This window comes from Molossus molossus, unplaced genomic scaffold (assembly GCF_014108415.1).
Source record: "Molossus molossus isolate mMolMol1 unplaced genomic scaffold, mMolMol1.p scaffold_m16_p_9, whole genome shotgun sequence".
Taxonomy (NCBI): Eukaryota; Metazoa; Chordata; class Mammalia; order Chiroptera; family Molossidae; genus Molossus; species Molossus molossus.
The window spans coordinates 16,284,172-16,300,328 of NW_023425403.1; the positions used below are offsets into that span (position 1 = coordinate 16,284,172).

At 35.9% G+C, this 16,157-nt stretch overlaps 1 protein-coding gene across 2 annotated transcripts in view; it reads right to left on the reverse strand.

The window, feature by feature from the left end:
- Positions 1-16,157, reverse strand: part of TUSC3 (tumor suppressor candidate 3) — a 132,192-nt gene that overhangs the window by 23,186 nt on the left and 92,849 nt on the right. The window contains exon 7 of one of the 2 annotated variants that reach the window (XM_036250007.1): positions 5,695-5,758. In XM_036250007.1, the coding sequence (XP_036105900.1) occupies positions 5,695-5,758 (64 nt within the window). Of the gene's footprint in view, positions 1-5,694; positions 5,759-16,057; positions 16,136-16,157 lie in introns of those variants that run through there. The other variant, XM_036250008.1, reaches the window with a different exon arrangement.

Here is a 16,157-nt window from a genome sequence, read left to right on the forward strand (position 1 = left end):
GAAAGTCACGAAACTAGTGAGCGAAGGTTGCAAACCAGAAAACCTTGAAGTAGAATGACAGCACAGACGAAAATGATAATCAAGGAGGAGTAAGAGAACAGAAGAACTATTTTAACATATGCAGTTACACTAAGCATAAAAATAATTTTGCCAAATGAAAATAAAAAGTACATAATTATATCTCATGTTTTTAAAAACAAATAAGAAAGAAGAAAAATGCAGAGAAAGAAAGAAAGAAAAAGTTAATAGCAATTATCTTGGGGTAGTAAGGTTGTGGGTTTTTATTTTCTATTATTTATATCCTACAGAGCAGTGGTTTGTAAACTTTTTCTGTCAAGGCCAGAAGGTCAATATTTTCAACTCTGCCAGCTGTATGGTGTATTGTTACTCCTCAACTCTGCTGCTGCAGTGCACAGTAATCACAGACAACACATAATTAAATGGTTCTGATCGTGTTCCAATAAAACTTTATTTATAAAAGGGTAGATAAGCTAGATTTGGCCCTTGCAGGTCCCAGTTTGCCAACCCCTGCTATGGAGGATTGAAGGTAGTATCAAAGAGACTATAAACTATATATCTGAGAAAAAGTTAGCTTTATTACTACTTGAAAATAAAAAAAATCAAAACTTTGTAAACCTGTGTACATGTCTATGTATAACTCTAAAGTAGAAAGTTTAAAGCAAAGATATGACTAGATACAGGTTGTGTACAACCCCAAAGTAAACAATTTTATGAGAAAGCAGTAGGGTCAGAAAATAAGCATGATTTCACCCTCAGAATGTTTCTGAAGTACTGAGAAATGATCCATGAACCTACTTTAAGCTTGATGGCCAAAATTAAGATATAGGAATTAAACAAATATGGATTTAAACTCACCAACTCTTTCTCTTTTATCTTAAGGCCTTTGAGTATGGAGAATTACTGAACTTAAGTTCCATGGTATCAAAGAAAACAAAATGTTTTGGATTAAAAAAAAAAAAAGAGCCTACATAATACTTATCATTTCAGAAAACAATTCACATTTGTAAAATAAAAACTTTTAGATAAAGGATTAATTTTTAGACAGAGGAAGAAGCTAAGTGCTCATCTGTCAGAGTTGATGTGAAGGGCTTCTTTCATTGGGTAGAAGGTTGACTAATGAAAGCCCCTGGAAATCTGGGAGATTCTATGTCTAACTCCGGAGTAACAGATGCATTTCTGTCTTTAAAGTGATGGCTGCAGCCATTTGGCTGTGCCTTATTAAAGAGCGCTAACATTAAAAGAGTGTAAGAGATGTAAATATATAGTGGATAAACTATGATGTTTCCGAGACTTGTTCTATTGTTCTGAGATTGTTAATGCCTATGCCTACACACACACACACACACACACACACACACACACACACACACGTGTATTGCTTGGCATATTCCATGTATTACTTTGCACATTTGTATTAACATTATAACAATATATCAACTACTTGCAGACTCCGCAGTTTCTCTGCTGATCCTGCCAATCATCATCCTATTGCTTAAAAAGTCAGAACACTGACATGATCCCACATAAAAAAGAAGCTGCTGTTTGAGTAAATCATATACAATACCCAGAGGCCCTGGGAATCCTACTGAACTAATAACAAATGCATTTGCATTGCATTATAATTTATTCTCAGTTGCACAGGATGCTAAGTCCGCGGCTGCTCCTAGGAAGACAGCCATGATTGCCAATTTAAAGATAAACGAGAACAGATGTTGAAAAATATATTAGCACATTATAGAAGACTTAAAGGGATCTAAATCTAACATTATCTTCAACTTGCATCCATCATTAATTTTCTCTATAAAATGTTTTTTCTTAGATATAACACATTAAAATAAAAGAAGCATTTTTCTCTATCACAGACTGAAAACAAATGCAGAATAAAACACTCTTTCGTGATAAATGGAAAACAAATATTTTCTTAAAAAGCAAATGTGATCTTTATAAGAATATATATATACATATAAATATTTTAAAATTCTTGCTAGTATAACTACTGCCTTTTATATTAGCACTTTTACTTCTAGTTGATATTTATCTATGCCATTTTCTTTATGGGACAGGTCAGAGTTTATATAGTTGGCAGTAAAGCCAATCCAGTAACTCACATGTCCTGTACCCACTGGCACACACAGACTGTATCCTGGTGAGTTCAGATAAGGTTCAAGTTTCTTGGCTGGGCCTGTGTACATTTTCACTCAGCCAAAGTAACCTCTCACCATCTCCTCTTCACAATTTAGGAATACTCTCTCTCATTTTATGATTTTGTACCTGTTGTGCCTGCCTCCTACTGGAATATTCTCCCTCAGTTATTCTCTGACAGAGAAGCTTCTTTAGCCACTGTAGCAAAATGAAACTGCAAAGTCCGTTCAACTACTCTAGGCCCCCGGGTGCCCTTCCTGGCGTGCTGCTCCCGAGCACAGTCATACTGCATTTGTCATACTGCATTATACTTATTTCTCCATCAGTCTACTTTCCTGTAAATGGCAAATATATAATTTACATCAGGTATGGAAACATAACTGTATAAAAAATAAATAAAAGAAAGAGATTAACCCAAACACGTATATGCATCCAGGCAGAGCCCATGGACAAAGACAAGAGTGTGGTGAAGGCCTTGGATGGAGTGAGAGCTGGTGGGCAGCTAGAAGAATGTAATAATGTCAACAATATAAAAAAATAAGCAAATAAAAACTTTACTGGGAAAACATAAAGGATTATAGGATTATATAAGATTTTTTTTCATATAGCTTTCTCTCATAGATTACTTAGGATGTTCTTTTATCCCCTAAATAAGACACAGAAAATAAGACACTACTAACAGGGAGAAACATATTACTTATAGTAAATATAAATCTATAACCTATGACATCAAACAACTCCATCTGTTCTTAGGTGTTTTTCAAAAAGATGTTGTATATGCAATTGCATCTAATCATCTGGCTTACTAAATTAGGAAGAAGAAACCAAAAGGCAGAAATGGTCTCTACAGATGAATAAAAAGTAACCATCTGGAATTTACTTTTTTTTTTTTCATAAGGGAAAAAATACACACATAAATTTTAAGAGAGAAAAAATATGGTGAGTTAAAAAATTAGCAGACTCTTCCAAATAAAAGTAAAATCAAAGTATTACATAATGGCTTCTTTTTAACTTTTACTGATAATTTTAAAATTTCTTTTTCATAAATATCTCTAAAATAAAACATGAAATAAAGCAATAAATAATTACTGGTAACATAAGAGAGCAGGGACTTGTAATTCTTTTATGTATCACTGTTAAAACTCTACAGGGCAGACTTCATCCTGCTTATGAAGTTTCTTTGCATCCTAAATCTCAGCTTCATGTCAATGAGCCATGAAATGGAACCTTGGAGAATACCTTCTGTACAATGGAGCTTTCCTTCCTTTTGCTAGGAACTCCTGATGTGTTTAACAGACTAGCTGCTTTGAATACAGTGCGCTGCTAAAATGTTACATCATGAATTGAAATATGATAGAAAAGAATATATATTTATATATAAATAAGAGCTAAAAAGTTACCTGCAATAAATACTTTGTTTATTACTATTGTACTTTAACACAAATGTATTTTGCTTCATAGATAACATTTTTATAATTAAAAGGTAAAATAAAAGTAAATATGGCCTTGCCCATATTTTTTAATACGAAGATGTTCCTATAAACATATTTGCAAATATTTCGTTTTCTCACCTAAAGCCCCTCTGATATGCAGAAAGTACATATTACTCTCTTACCATATTAAAGTTGAAACACAGAAAACCTTGTAGTTATTGATGAAAATCACAAAACTTGAGAATGTTTTCTCAAATATAGATATTTCCAAATTCAATCTATGAGACAGAGTAGAACAAACACTCATCATAGTAGCTTCTTAATTTTGAAGCCATAAAGGATATGGGTAATTAAGTAGACAAGCAAGAAATGGACTACAGATATATACAGTTCCATGTATGCACCAAGTATGTGTGGTCAAGTGTGGAAGGAATAAAAATGTTGAGAACTGGGAGAGAGGAAAAAGACGGTCAGTGTGGCTCAGTGAGTTTCAGAAAGACACTGAAATATAAAATGGAGTCTTATAATCTCTCTACTCCAGCTTCATTTCCTAGGTCAAAACTTTAAACGAGGGACTCTAGTATACTGCTGGTGGGAATGCAGACTGGTGCAGCCACTGTGGAAAACACTATGGTGTTACTTCAGAAAGTTAAAAATTGAACTGCCATTTGACCCAGTGATCCCACTTCTGGGAATATACCCTAAGAAACCTGAAACACCAATCAGAGAGAATATATGTACCCCTATGTTCATAGCAGCACTATTTACAATAGCTAAGATCTGGAAATAACCCAAGTGTCCATCAGTAAATGAGTGGATAAAAAAGCAGTGGTACATATACACAATGGAGTACTATGCAGCTGTAAGAAAGAAAGATCTCTTATCCTTTGAAATGGTATGGAGGGACCTGGAGAGTATTATGCTAAGCGAAACAAGCCAAGCAGAGATAAAACAACTATCAAATGACCTCACTTATTTGTGGAATATAATGAACTAAACAAACTGATGGACAAAACTGACCCAGAGACATAGAGGTAGGATGTTGGGGTGGTGGGGAGATAAACCACAGAACTTGTGTGCATGTATGTATGCATAACCATGGATATAGACAACAAATCTGGGGATGGGGCAGGGGGGTGGGGAGGAGGGTGTCAATGAGGGAAAAAGGAGACACATCTGTAACAAAAACAAATTAATAAAAATAATTTAAAAGAAAACAAAACAAAACAAAAAAACAGCCCTGGCTGGTTTGGCTCAGCGGTTAGAATGTTGGATTGTGGACCAGAGAGTCCCGGGTTCAGTTCCCACTAAGGGCACGTACCTCGGTTGCAGTTTGTACCCGGCCCTGGTTGGGATCATGTGGCAACTACTTGATGTGTTTCTTGCACATCAGTGTTTCTCTCCCTCTCCCTCCCACTCTATCTGAAGATAAAATGCAAAAGTGTCCTTGTGTGAAGATAAACAAACATAAAACTATACTTATCTTTACCCCCCAAAAATAAAACTTAAACGACTCCAAAATACAGTTGTTTGCCCCAAAAGTAACTTCATTCTGAGAATATTCAGTTTGTTTAGACACTTGAAACACACCCCCTTCCTATTCCGATACCTTCTTCCTGACCCTTCCACCCCCAAGCCAGAGTTGTACTGAATTATCTGATTCAAAACAATGTGTCCGGTATGTTCCAAAAAGAGATTTCTGACTATCCTACATCTCCCTCTTCTGACTGATCATAATATTTAAGGTTACCATTACTAAGGTAATGTTTTTCATCTTGCTTTTTATATTATAGGACACTTTTTTCTCCCTATTAAGATCCTATGGGGAAAACCATCCAAACTTCACAAGTAAATTCTAGTCAGAGAAAATCAATGCAGAGCAAAGCTATACTTTAAAATTCAACAGTTGGTAAATAAGAGAATATTCAGGAGAAAAACAAAAATTATAATAGGAAATTAGCATAGAAAGTAGAAAATTTCACAGAGCAAATTTAAAATGTAACGTCTTTATAAGTCTTGGTATTTATTACCAAGAAAAGAATTAACTCCATAGCACTTGGTTTTGTCTTTTTCAATCCATCAGCACTTTAAAGGATACTTAGTACCAGAATAATGTGCGACTCTGCCACGAACTGAGCCTGGCTGCTTCCGTGAATGTAGCTCTATAAAAAATGAGACAAAGGAGCAAAATTACAATCAGAAAAAAAAGGGAATTTTTTTGTTTAAATGTTGTAGTTTTACATCATGAAGATAATGGAAAAATCTATCAACTACGCTAAATTTATAATTGTTTTGAATGAAATGATTATTAGTTAACTATATATAACATGAAAATAACAGTGGCTGATATTACTGAAAACTATAGAAAGCAACTTGATATCAAAGTAAACTTATATCTTGTTCAAAGGTTTACTACAAACACATGCACACAATGTAAAATTTTTTCCAGTTAGTGCAAAGTGTAATTGATAGCATACAGATACAAATTAGAGCAGCTAAATTTACCGATTCTTTATCCATTAAAATAAGTAAAAAATGACCTATCAAATGTTAAATCACTCTTTTCCACATTATCAAAATTTTTAAAATAAGGTAGTTGTATAATTGCATTCATTTCATTAGAGCATTTTAACTGCTTTTTAAAATGTCAATATTAAAGCTGTTTCAGCTCATTGAGAAATATAGTTTTACATGCCTAGTAATAACTGGATTATTGTCAGATTATAGAAAATCTGCCACAAATCTCCATCTAGGATATTTTGCTTCTGAAAACCTGATTTCAACAGTATTTCAGCTGTTCATCTCTCATGAAAATTAGTTGCTTTGCAGTTTCTTTAAATAAAAGTCCTTTCCTAGGTTTTCCATTCATAAAAAAAATTCTGGAGAATAAAATAACTGCTACGATATCCTCAATTTTATATCACATATGAAGAATAATCTCTGTCATTTGAGAAGGACCACTTTGGTCCTCTCAAAATTGTCCTTTGTTTTTATTTTTGACAATACATATGGATGAGAGCATTATGCTTTACAGGAGAGAGTATTTAAGAGTTACAAAATTATTCTTTCTTGGTTTTAACACTAAATACATCACCAACTGTTTTAGATACTCAATAGCCTCTCCTTCATAAAATTAGGAACAAAATTAGATGGTTCCTACTATCTCTTTGAAGTGTAGAAAGTCTTCTCTTTTCCATTACTTCTGTCTTGGTATTTTCATCAAAGGCTGTTCTTTATATTCTGATCTGCAGTTCTTTCCATCTCAGATTTCTTAGGACTTTCATAGTGCAGCTGCCTCATTCAAAGGCGTAGTAAGACAGATTCTTTAAGCACAGCTTCAAGCAAACTTGCCAAAAGACAGCTGTTTCTGGTCCATTCACATTGCAACTTCTTAGGCATCCTATTTAGACATGTTTTCTTCTGATTCTATCTATTTAAATGTCCCTATATGAAGACAAGTACCGCTTTGAAGGTCATAACCTAGCTGCCGGCTAATTATTTAAGGCTCTTAACATTAGTAATGAATGACAGTAACATAGCAAAACAAATACTGTAAGCTATGCTTGACATCAATTCAAGTCTGATTGGAAACGAAGACCCTCAGAACTAAGAAATGAAGGTTTTATTCTAATAATTGTAACAGCAAGAATAACAGCAAATAGAATCATACCAAGTACTAATAATAATAGCTACCATTTCCATTTATCAAGCACTCATTTTGTGTAAGACACAACAGTTATACATGCAATATCTCATTTAATTATAATAAATCTACAAGGTAGGCATTTTTTATTAAAGCCATTTTATAGACAAAGTAACTAAAGTTTAAGAGAAGTGAAGAAACTAGCCCAGGTTTTCACATCTAGTACATGTGAGTGCTGGGATCTGAAATTAGGTCTCTTCGATTTCAGATCCCATATTCTTATTCATTACACTACCTTGTTATTTACTGGACACTTGACTGGATGCTTCATGTATGTTACCATAGTGTATCTTCTTAACCACAATATAAAATAGTTATCATCCTGTCATCTTCCAAATGAGGAAACTGGGCTTTGAAAAAATTAACTTGCTTAAGATTACACAACTAGTAATTGGTGGAATTTGGACTGAAACCTGGGTCTAATGACTTCCAAGGTTCATGCCTTTTCCACCATATAACATCAAAAGACAAGAAAGAAATCAAGTGAGACATTTTATAAAAGCCTTATCTGGCAATCATATAATTAAACAATGATCATTAAAGTAACTAAAGTCAACATTTGTATGACTGATTGAAATATCTGAACAGAACAATACTGGATTATCATAGCTAGTTTTTATAATGACTAGAAGGTGGTTTGCCTATGTAGGGTTGGGGAGTTGGAAGATAGATATTTTGTAACCTTGTGTTAAGCACTCTCAACCTTGTGTTAATGAATTCTCAGAATCCTAGCGGGGCGGGGGGGGGGGGGGGGGCGGAACCTGGCCCGCCCAGGCATATTGGGTGCTTCATTTGCATGCAAATAAGGGTTTGTTATCTTTTGGCTTCAAGGTCTCTTCCCATAAAAAGCAAGAGACAAAGCTAGGGTGTATAGGGTGTATGGTTTGCAGTAATGCCATCTCAAGGATATAATTTACATAAATCCACTTGTAACCTGAGGGTACCAATTTGCAAATAAATGGGACTGCATCCAGAGATCTGGAGCATTTTGCTCTCTTGCAAAGCTCCCTCTCACTCCAAACAGCGTGTGGTTGTAGGTTCACTGCATTGCACCGATCCTGGCAGGCTGAGAGATGGCAGCCTGTATGAGAATCACAGGTTTAGAGAAGCAAGAACTTTAGATATTTTCTAGGCGAATGGTTTCAAACATTTTTAAAAGAATCTTCTCTGGTCAAAGTCATCAGTGGACTTCCACATTCCATATTCCGTGGAAGTATCTCAGTCTTCCTTGACTTGATCTGATAGATCTGCTGCATGGGATCCCTCTCCTTTTTTTGTAATGTTTTCTTCCCTTGAGTAACAGGATGCCACTCGAGAGTCTCCTAGTTCACTGTCTCCTCTTCCGCAGGCCCCTTGGCTGTTCCCTTTCATCATCCTAACTCTAAACTCTGGAGTAACTCAGAGCTGCACAGACTTAAACCCTTTCTCTATATTCAACCTTCCTAGGTGTTCTCATCCAATCCCATGACTGTAATTATCATTTCTACATTGATGATTTCTACCTTTATATCTCCAGCCCAGCCCACTCCAACACTTGTATATTGGTGATATATGTCCACCTCCATTTGGTAATCTTACAGTCTTCATTAATAAACTCTACTTGGAAATGTAAAACTAAAATGGTCAAAACCATTTTGACCTTCTCCCCCTTTCAATCTCAGAAACAGCAACTTAATTTTTCCAGTTATTTAGGCCAAAACCTTGAAAACATTCTTGTTTGTTCTCTCCTCCCTCCCTCCATTTACTGTCACCAATCATCAAGAAAATCATGTTAACTCTATTTTCAAAATCCATTCCAAATTCAACCACTTATTGCCACCTACAAGGAGCCTGGGGTTAGACCAACTCACCAATGGTCCAAGCAGCCATGTCCTCCCTACATTACTGGAACAGCCCCCTTGTTCTCTCTTCCTCCACCCTACAGTCTAATTGTCAGATTAATCCTATTAAAACTAATCAGATTCTATCATTACCCTACCAGAACCCTCCGATTCTTTCTCAAATGTGTGAGGAAAATATATCATTAAATTTATTTTTTGCTTCCAGTCACAAGACCAGAGCACTTACATATCTCCAACTAATTAAAAAATATAGCTGGATGAAAAAGAATTCACACTTGGTCCTTAAAGACTTAACATCTCATTATAACAAATCTACAGTGTTTATGGCTTATTTCTTGTATAAGGCAGCACAGAGTAAAGGCTTGTAGACAGTCTGACTCTGCTACCTGCTAGCCGTGTAACTACAAACACATTTCTTAACCTCAATGACCTCATGGTTAATAGGAATAGGAAGACATTCCTCAAAATATTATCCTAAAAATCAAGTAAGAAAAAAGCATGTTAAGTAATTAGCACAGTACCTGGTTTTCTCTTTAGTGAATAATGAAAAATAACCATGGATAAATCATTTTAAAGTCTATTCCAAACAAGCTACTTTTATTTTCTAAACATCAGATAGGCATACTTAAATGCCATTCACACATTCATTTTATCTTAACACATGAATGTAGTGAACTGAATCTGTACTAACATTTGTCTGTTATCCTCTTCAGTTATCAAAATGACTTTAAGACCAGATACTAAAAAGACTTCAGGGTTTAATAAAGTAGAATTCATTCAATAAAATTTCACTGGGCAATTATTATGTCCCAGGCACTGGTTCAGACAATGGTGATCCTGCATAACAAAAACAGAAAACCAACAAAAATCTCTAAAAACTAGGGTCTCACGAGTTTACACATTCAAACTGTGAGAACACATTTTGTCTAGCAAAGTGCAACAAGGAAATCATTGGCATATACAAAAAGCCATATGAGCTTAAAAGGACAAGAATAAAAGGACAAATGCGCATTCCGGAAATCTTAAGGATTGACCTTAGGAAGTCATCTTTCATTTAGGGGCACCTACTACAATGATTTAATCTAATTAAGATTGAGCTGAAGTCCACAATTTTAAGCTGTTCTTAAAATAGCTTTAACTGATATGTGCACTTTCAAAATCTTTTATGGAGTAAGTAATAAGCAATGAAATTCCTTTACAGCTTTAGCATGATGTTCAGTTATACTCTTTCTCTCTCTGATTTTTACTAATACTGATAAGAGAGATATTAGTAAAATGGTAATTTAATTTTAAATACATACATATTTAACTTGCTTTTATAACCACAGTTCAATTGCAGATCAGATGACTAGTCAAGAAGAAAATCTGCATGTCCTTTGTACTGGATACATATCTATTTCTCCATGGAGACAAATGGTTGGACAAACCATTAATATGAATATTCCTCCCTTGTCCAGTCCACTGAATACTTCATAGAGTTTATGAACCAAAATCAAATAAAGGAATGATTAGTAAATGTTACTTTATCAGAAAGTTCATTACCGTGACTTAAAAGTCAATTTTATACAGAAGAAAAATTAGATGATTCAAAGTTTGCATTGCATAATATAAATAATACATGAGTAATACACTTACAGACTTTAAAGTAACACACTTTAAAATAAATTAGTATATTTTGTTTACTACAGTGGTCCTAAAAGCTCTTACATGACAGTATCAGAAAAGGAAAAGGAAAATAAGCTACATATAGTACATGTCAGAAGCTAAAAGAAACCTCATTCCCTTTTCTTGATTCCTAAATTCTGAGAAAGTAAAATCGGTCACTATGCTCTGCTTTTTCAATATTATTTTAATTGTGTTGGCAGTGAGTCATCATTAAGGAGTCCTTTTATGCACTAAATATTCTGAAAACAGCAATGGCCCGTGGGACGACCAGCGTGTCGTCTGCGCAGGAAGGCACCTCTGTAACGGAGAGCACACTGAACTGAAGAGCCACTGTCTTGGTTTTAGCAATGATCCTATGCGTTCAACTTAAGAGACGAGTTGTTAATCTTAGTCAGTTCAATCATTTGAGTCTAAGTTTCTTAATCTGTGAAATAAAAACACTGAAATTGATTTTACCAAGGAAACAGGGTAGTAGGGCAGTTTATAAAATGGATTTTAATCAAAATGTCTTGAGTTGGTACGCTTATCCTGGGTCTGCCACAGGTGTGACCTGGGACAAAATTACTCTAAGCCTCAAACTGGTCAACTGTACAATGGAAAAAACAAAATGTGAAAAGTGAATTAGATAATACAAGTAAATTACTTCGTATCAGGCTGAAAACCCAAAAGTAGTCAATAAATGTTATCTATTAGTCACATGACTCACAGATGAGCATAAGGTCCATTGATTTATGACTATCATTAATCAATAACAGTAAAATAAGTCTGCCAGTGAATCATTTTTTAAAAACTTCTTATTCAAGTCTCTTACATACCCAGCTAATATTAAAATTATTAGCCATGGAGCAAAAGCAAGATATAAACAACCAACCCATCTGACAAACCCTAACGACGACTGATTTAGTTAAATGGCTTTTCAAGTAAAACCAAAGAGTAACACAAACAGTATAAAATGTTCAGTAATATATACAAGCCAGGAAATAACTCTTCTGAACACAATAATATACAGGATTCAAATCAGTTATTTCTCCCTTATTCATTGACAAAATATATACTGGTATCTCTGCTTTGGTATAAATTTCGTAAATAAAAAGTGTGTTTGGCCAATCCCAGAGAGATGAAAGTGATGTTGATAATTTTAAAAACTGTAAAGTGTTTAAAATCATCTATGACACCAAGAAAATGGCAAACAAATAAAACTAGAATTAGATATAGGTGGGTGTTACCCAAATGACGATTTGTCTTAGTCCAAGGTCAAATCCACCCAAGTGAACTTTTAGGTCCTTGCTTTCATTTTAAAATACATGGTCACAAAATGACCTAAGAGCTTGTCAACAGCTAGGCTACGGTTACCTTTCAACATCTACCTGGATTCTTTCTGTCCAACCTTTCCATGCAGTTTGAGTCAAATCAGCACAAAACAACACGTACATTTTCTTTCTTCCCATTGTCTTTCCCCTTCTGGCATACATTATGAAAAATTACCTGTGTGAATCCTTTTAGCCTTTTCATCCCTAATTTACTGCCTCCCAGTACAATGATAACATACATTTGAAATTTAAGAAAATCTTTTAAGCGATAATCTCTCAATTGTCTAGCATATGATACTTACAAGTATTGCAATAGTGGAAAAACAGAAACACGGTAATTTACTATCAACATGAAAACAGAATACAGAATGAAAACCTTGTATTTTCCTTGACAGCACTTGCTAAGAAATCACTGCCTTTCAATGAACGTACGTCTCCAAAGTTCATCTTGGCTGTTTACGCTCAGCCAGCAGAAAAGCTGCTGCCTTCCTCAAAGCTGGACAAAATGAGGGACCGCTTTCGGTGAACAACAGAATCAATCATTTTTACCATGTCAGGCTAACTAAATACGACGGTGTTTCAAAATATGGAAGTCAGCAGGAAGGGGAAGGACACCCTAGTCCTGCATCTCCTTTGTGTGCCAAGGTACCACCCAAGACACCAAAATAAGATCATCTTTATTATCTCCTTTCCCGTTTCTTTTTGGGAATACTACTACCCAGGAAGGGATTCTTTTGAACCTTTGAGATATACTATCTTTTTTAGTGTTCAAATTAATAAAAATATTTAAAGGCGCCCTAGGATCTTTCCACTCTGTGATGCTACAATCTTGCGTGAGAGAGAACCAGTCCGCTGGCTCCTTAATAGAAACGACGTGTGCAGAAGCCAGGCAGGCTCCTGTCGAGCAGGTGCCGGAAGGAAGGACCCCGGTCAGCACTGCTCCTGAACAAAACAAGTTGAAATCCCAAGGTACTTGTCACTCTGACATTTCTAATACAAGATTTCCCATTTCTTGTTCATTATGTATCTCTAGCCCTTTCTTTAGGGGTTTTCTTTTTATTCCTCGACCTGCACCGACTCTCTGAGTTAGCACTAGTCCTTGCTGGGCTGCTCCCCCAGTGGCAGAGGTCACGGAGATCAGACAATAACTAGGCTAGACTTTCTGGATTTGCCTGCAAGAAGAGATAAGAATAGGTATTACCTACCTCCAGGTGGCAAAGACCCACTGTGTTTGATTTCCCCAGAGGCTATATGTATCTCGTGCTTGACATTCCTAAGTACTCCATTAAATATTTGGCTTGAACTAAAAAATGATTACAATATACACGAAATAGTTCTTTGTGACAACACTGATAAACCTGACAGTTGCCATTCACAGTATTTTGTGGATCAGCTGTCAGCAGTAAGACCTGCTCTCTTGTTAACTACAATTTTAGGGCATTTTTTAGCCCTATTCCAATGGAACTTACTTGCATGACTGATGTGGAGTGTGGAAACCTTACCTACCCTAGCCATGCTCTTCAATTTTAATTATCCTACTTGAGGGTTAAAAGGTTGACCACTCAACCTAGGTCAGTGATTCTCAAAAATGTGTGTGCATGAAATTCACCCGGGGTGTTTGTTTACAAAAACAGATTCTTAGACTCCATCTCTGGAGATTCATGTGCAATAGGTATGTGGCAGGACCAGAAATTTGCCCTGAAAGCCGTTTCTACATACCTACATTTTACAAGAGGCTGTATGGGAAGAGGGGAATGTGTCATTTTGTGAAGTTTCAGAAAGGTTACATATTCAGAGAAAAATAGCTTATTAGTAAGAAGTTTGTTTTAATAATAAAAGAATTGCTACATGTTCAGAGAAACCACCTTACTAGTAAAAGTTGTTCTGTTTCTAACAAGGAAGGGTTGCTATTGCACATGTAGTATTAGGGCTCCATGGACCCGAACCTATGCAGCACGCTGGCTCCACACTGCGCGATGCTCATCAGCAGGTGAGCAACAGATACCATCACAGCACACTTCTACACACTCACGCTTCAACCATCCTGTCCAGCGCTCTGAGACAGTCTGTAGAATACAAAAGACCCACAGTGAAGCTACAGAGAGGCAGAAACTGAGCCCATTGGAAATGGAAGAATCAAATGGACTAGTAGCTCCTAACCAGGGACATGGAGCAGTGGACAGCTTTTGGACAGCTGTGGCCCCAGGCTGGGTGGAATATGCTTGGTCTGAATCAAGCCCTTCTCCACAAAATGTAGTCAGCCCTGATAGCAGAGTAGAGAAATCTTCTTCTATGAGCTTTACCTGAATTACAGTGTCAGTAAGACTGGTAGTCTATGCATTGGGGGGGGGGGGGGGGTAACAACAAAACAGGACAACTAAAACCCCACAGAAACCTCCCATCAGTACTAAGGTAATCCTAAACAGAATATGCTAAAATTGGTCATTATAACTGTCCCTCCCTACAAGGTCGGCTAGCAAGGAGAGTGCAGGGCTGGAACGCTTCTAGGGTAATCTAAAGCTACCTGAAGCCCCAGACACTGGTCAGTTACTGGGTATACAGGACGTCTGAAGAAGCACCTCTAACTTTTTTGAACAAAACTGATAATATGGCCAAGGGGAAACAGTGAGCTTCTCATACCTACTGTCCTTTCAAAATGCTAAGAGAACAAAGACATGACAACATAATAAGACTAAGTTTCTTCCGAGTCTACAGCAAAAATTTAAAAGGTCCTGTGCTTCACCTTCTAGGTAATTTTAGCAATTAATATTTTGTTGACAACAACAGATTTCTAGACTTATTATAGATTTCATTTTATTCAGTAACAAAAAAAACTTGAAATGCATTAATGTATTGTATAATTATGCTCAACAGAATTTTCTTTTGTAACTAAAGTAATAAGATCAAAATGAAAAGTTATTTGTTATATTCTACAGCACTTTAATATCCCACTGAATAGCTTTTAATGTGAGAGATACTGAATATGTAAATCTATAATGCTTTAAAAGCTCTGGTAGCTATCACAGCAGGTATATATCAAAAGGATAACATAATCAAAATGTGTGGAGTTTTTTTCCCCCTCTTTTAACCTCCAGGGGAAAAAATCAAACATCAAGGAAGATTAATATTCTCATGTCATTATTATAAAACCAAGATGCAAGAACAACAGCAGAAAACCACCAATGAAGCTTAAAAGTTACATCATTCTCTGTTACAAATTAAATCCTCATTGCATTTCACCAAATTTTTGCACCTATAATTTATCCAGAACTACATTAGGAGCAGAGCTTTCCCGTATGCTGATCTGGCTTTGCCCATATTTGAACTATTTCCTCCGGAAAGCCATTTTACCTCTCTGCAATTCATTTGCCTGGTACAGACAGATTTTTGTTACCTATGGGGCTATTAGGTGATAAAAAGATGTTATCAAGTAAACTCTGAAATTCATTTACATAAAAAATAAACAAGAATCACTGTTTCTTTCAAAGCTTGTCTAACATTTCTTTTCCTTTTTTGATATGTAAAAATGGATGTCCACATCTCCAATTCTCAGTAAATGCTTTGATAATTCTATATATGTAAGCATATTCATGTAGATGACAAATACCCTGGGTGGCCAAGCAATTATTTCTTCACAATAAACCTTTTAACATATGTTAGATCATCCCCTGATCATTACTTGTATTTTGTATTTATTCACGTCACTGACTCATTGATTGCAATCTGAGCAAAATATTGCTGAGTCAGAGTCCCATTACATCAAGCTGGACGCTCTGCTATGACAGGCTGTCTAGTCCAGTTCTCCTAGACCTTCCCTGACACCGTCTAAGAATGACACTTTCTCTAGTCCACCTAATGCCAACTGCTTTAGATGTCAGCGCCTTCCGCTTTGTCCACTCGCCCAGGACCACAGCATTCTGATGAGCAGTGTGGAGCATCACTGCCTCTCAGTCTCGGACATCAGACTTCATTCTGACATCTGATGTGAAATACAGTGCCAGCACGATAAATGAAACCTGCCTAAGAAATAAAAATGACACCG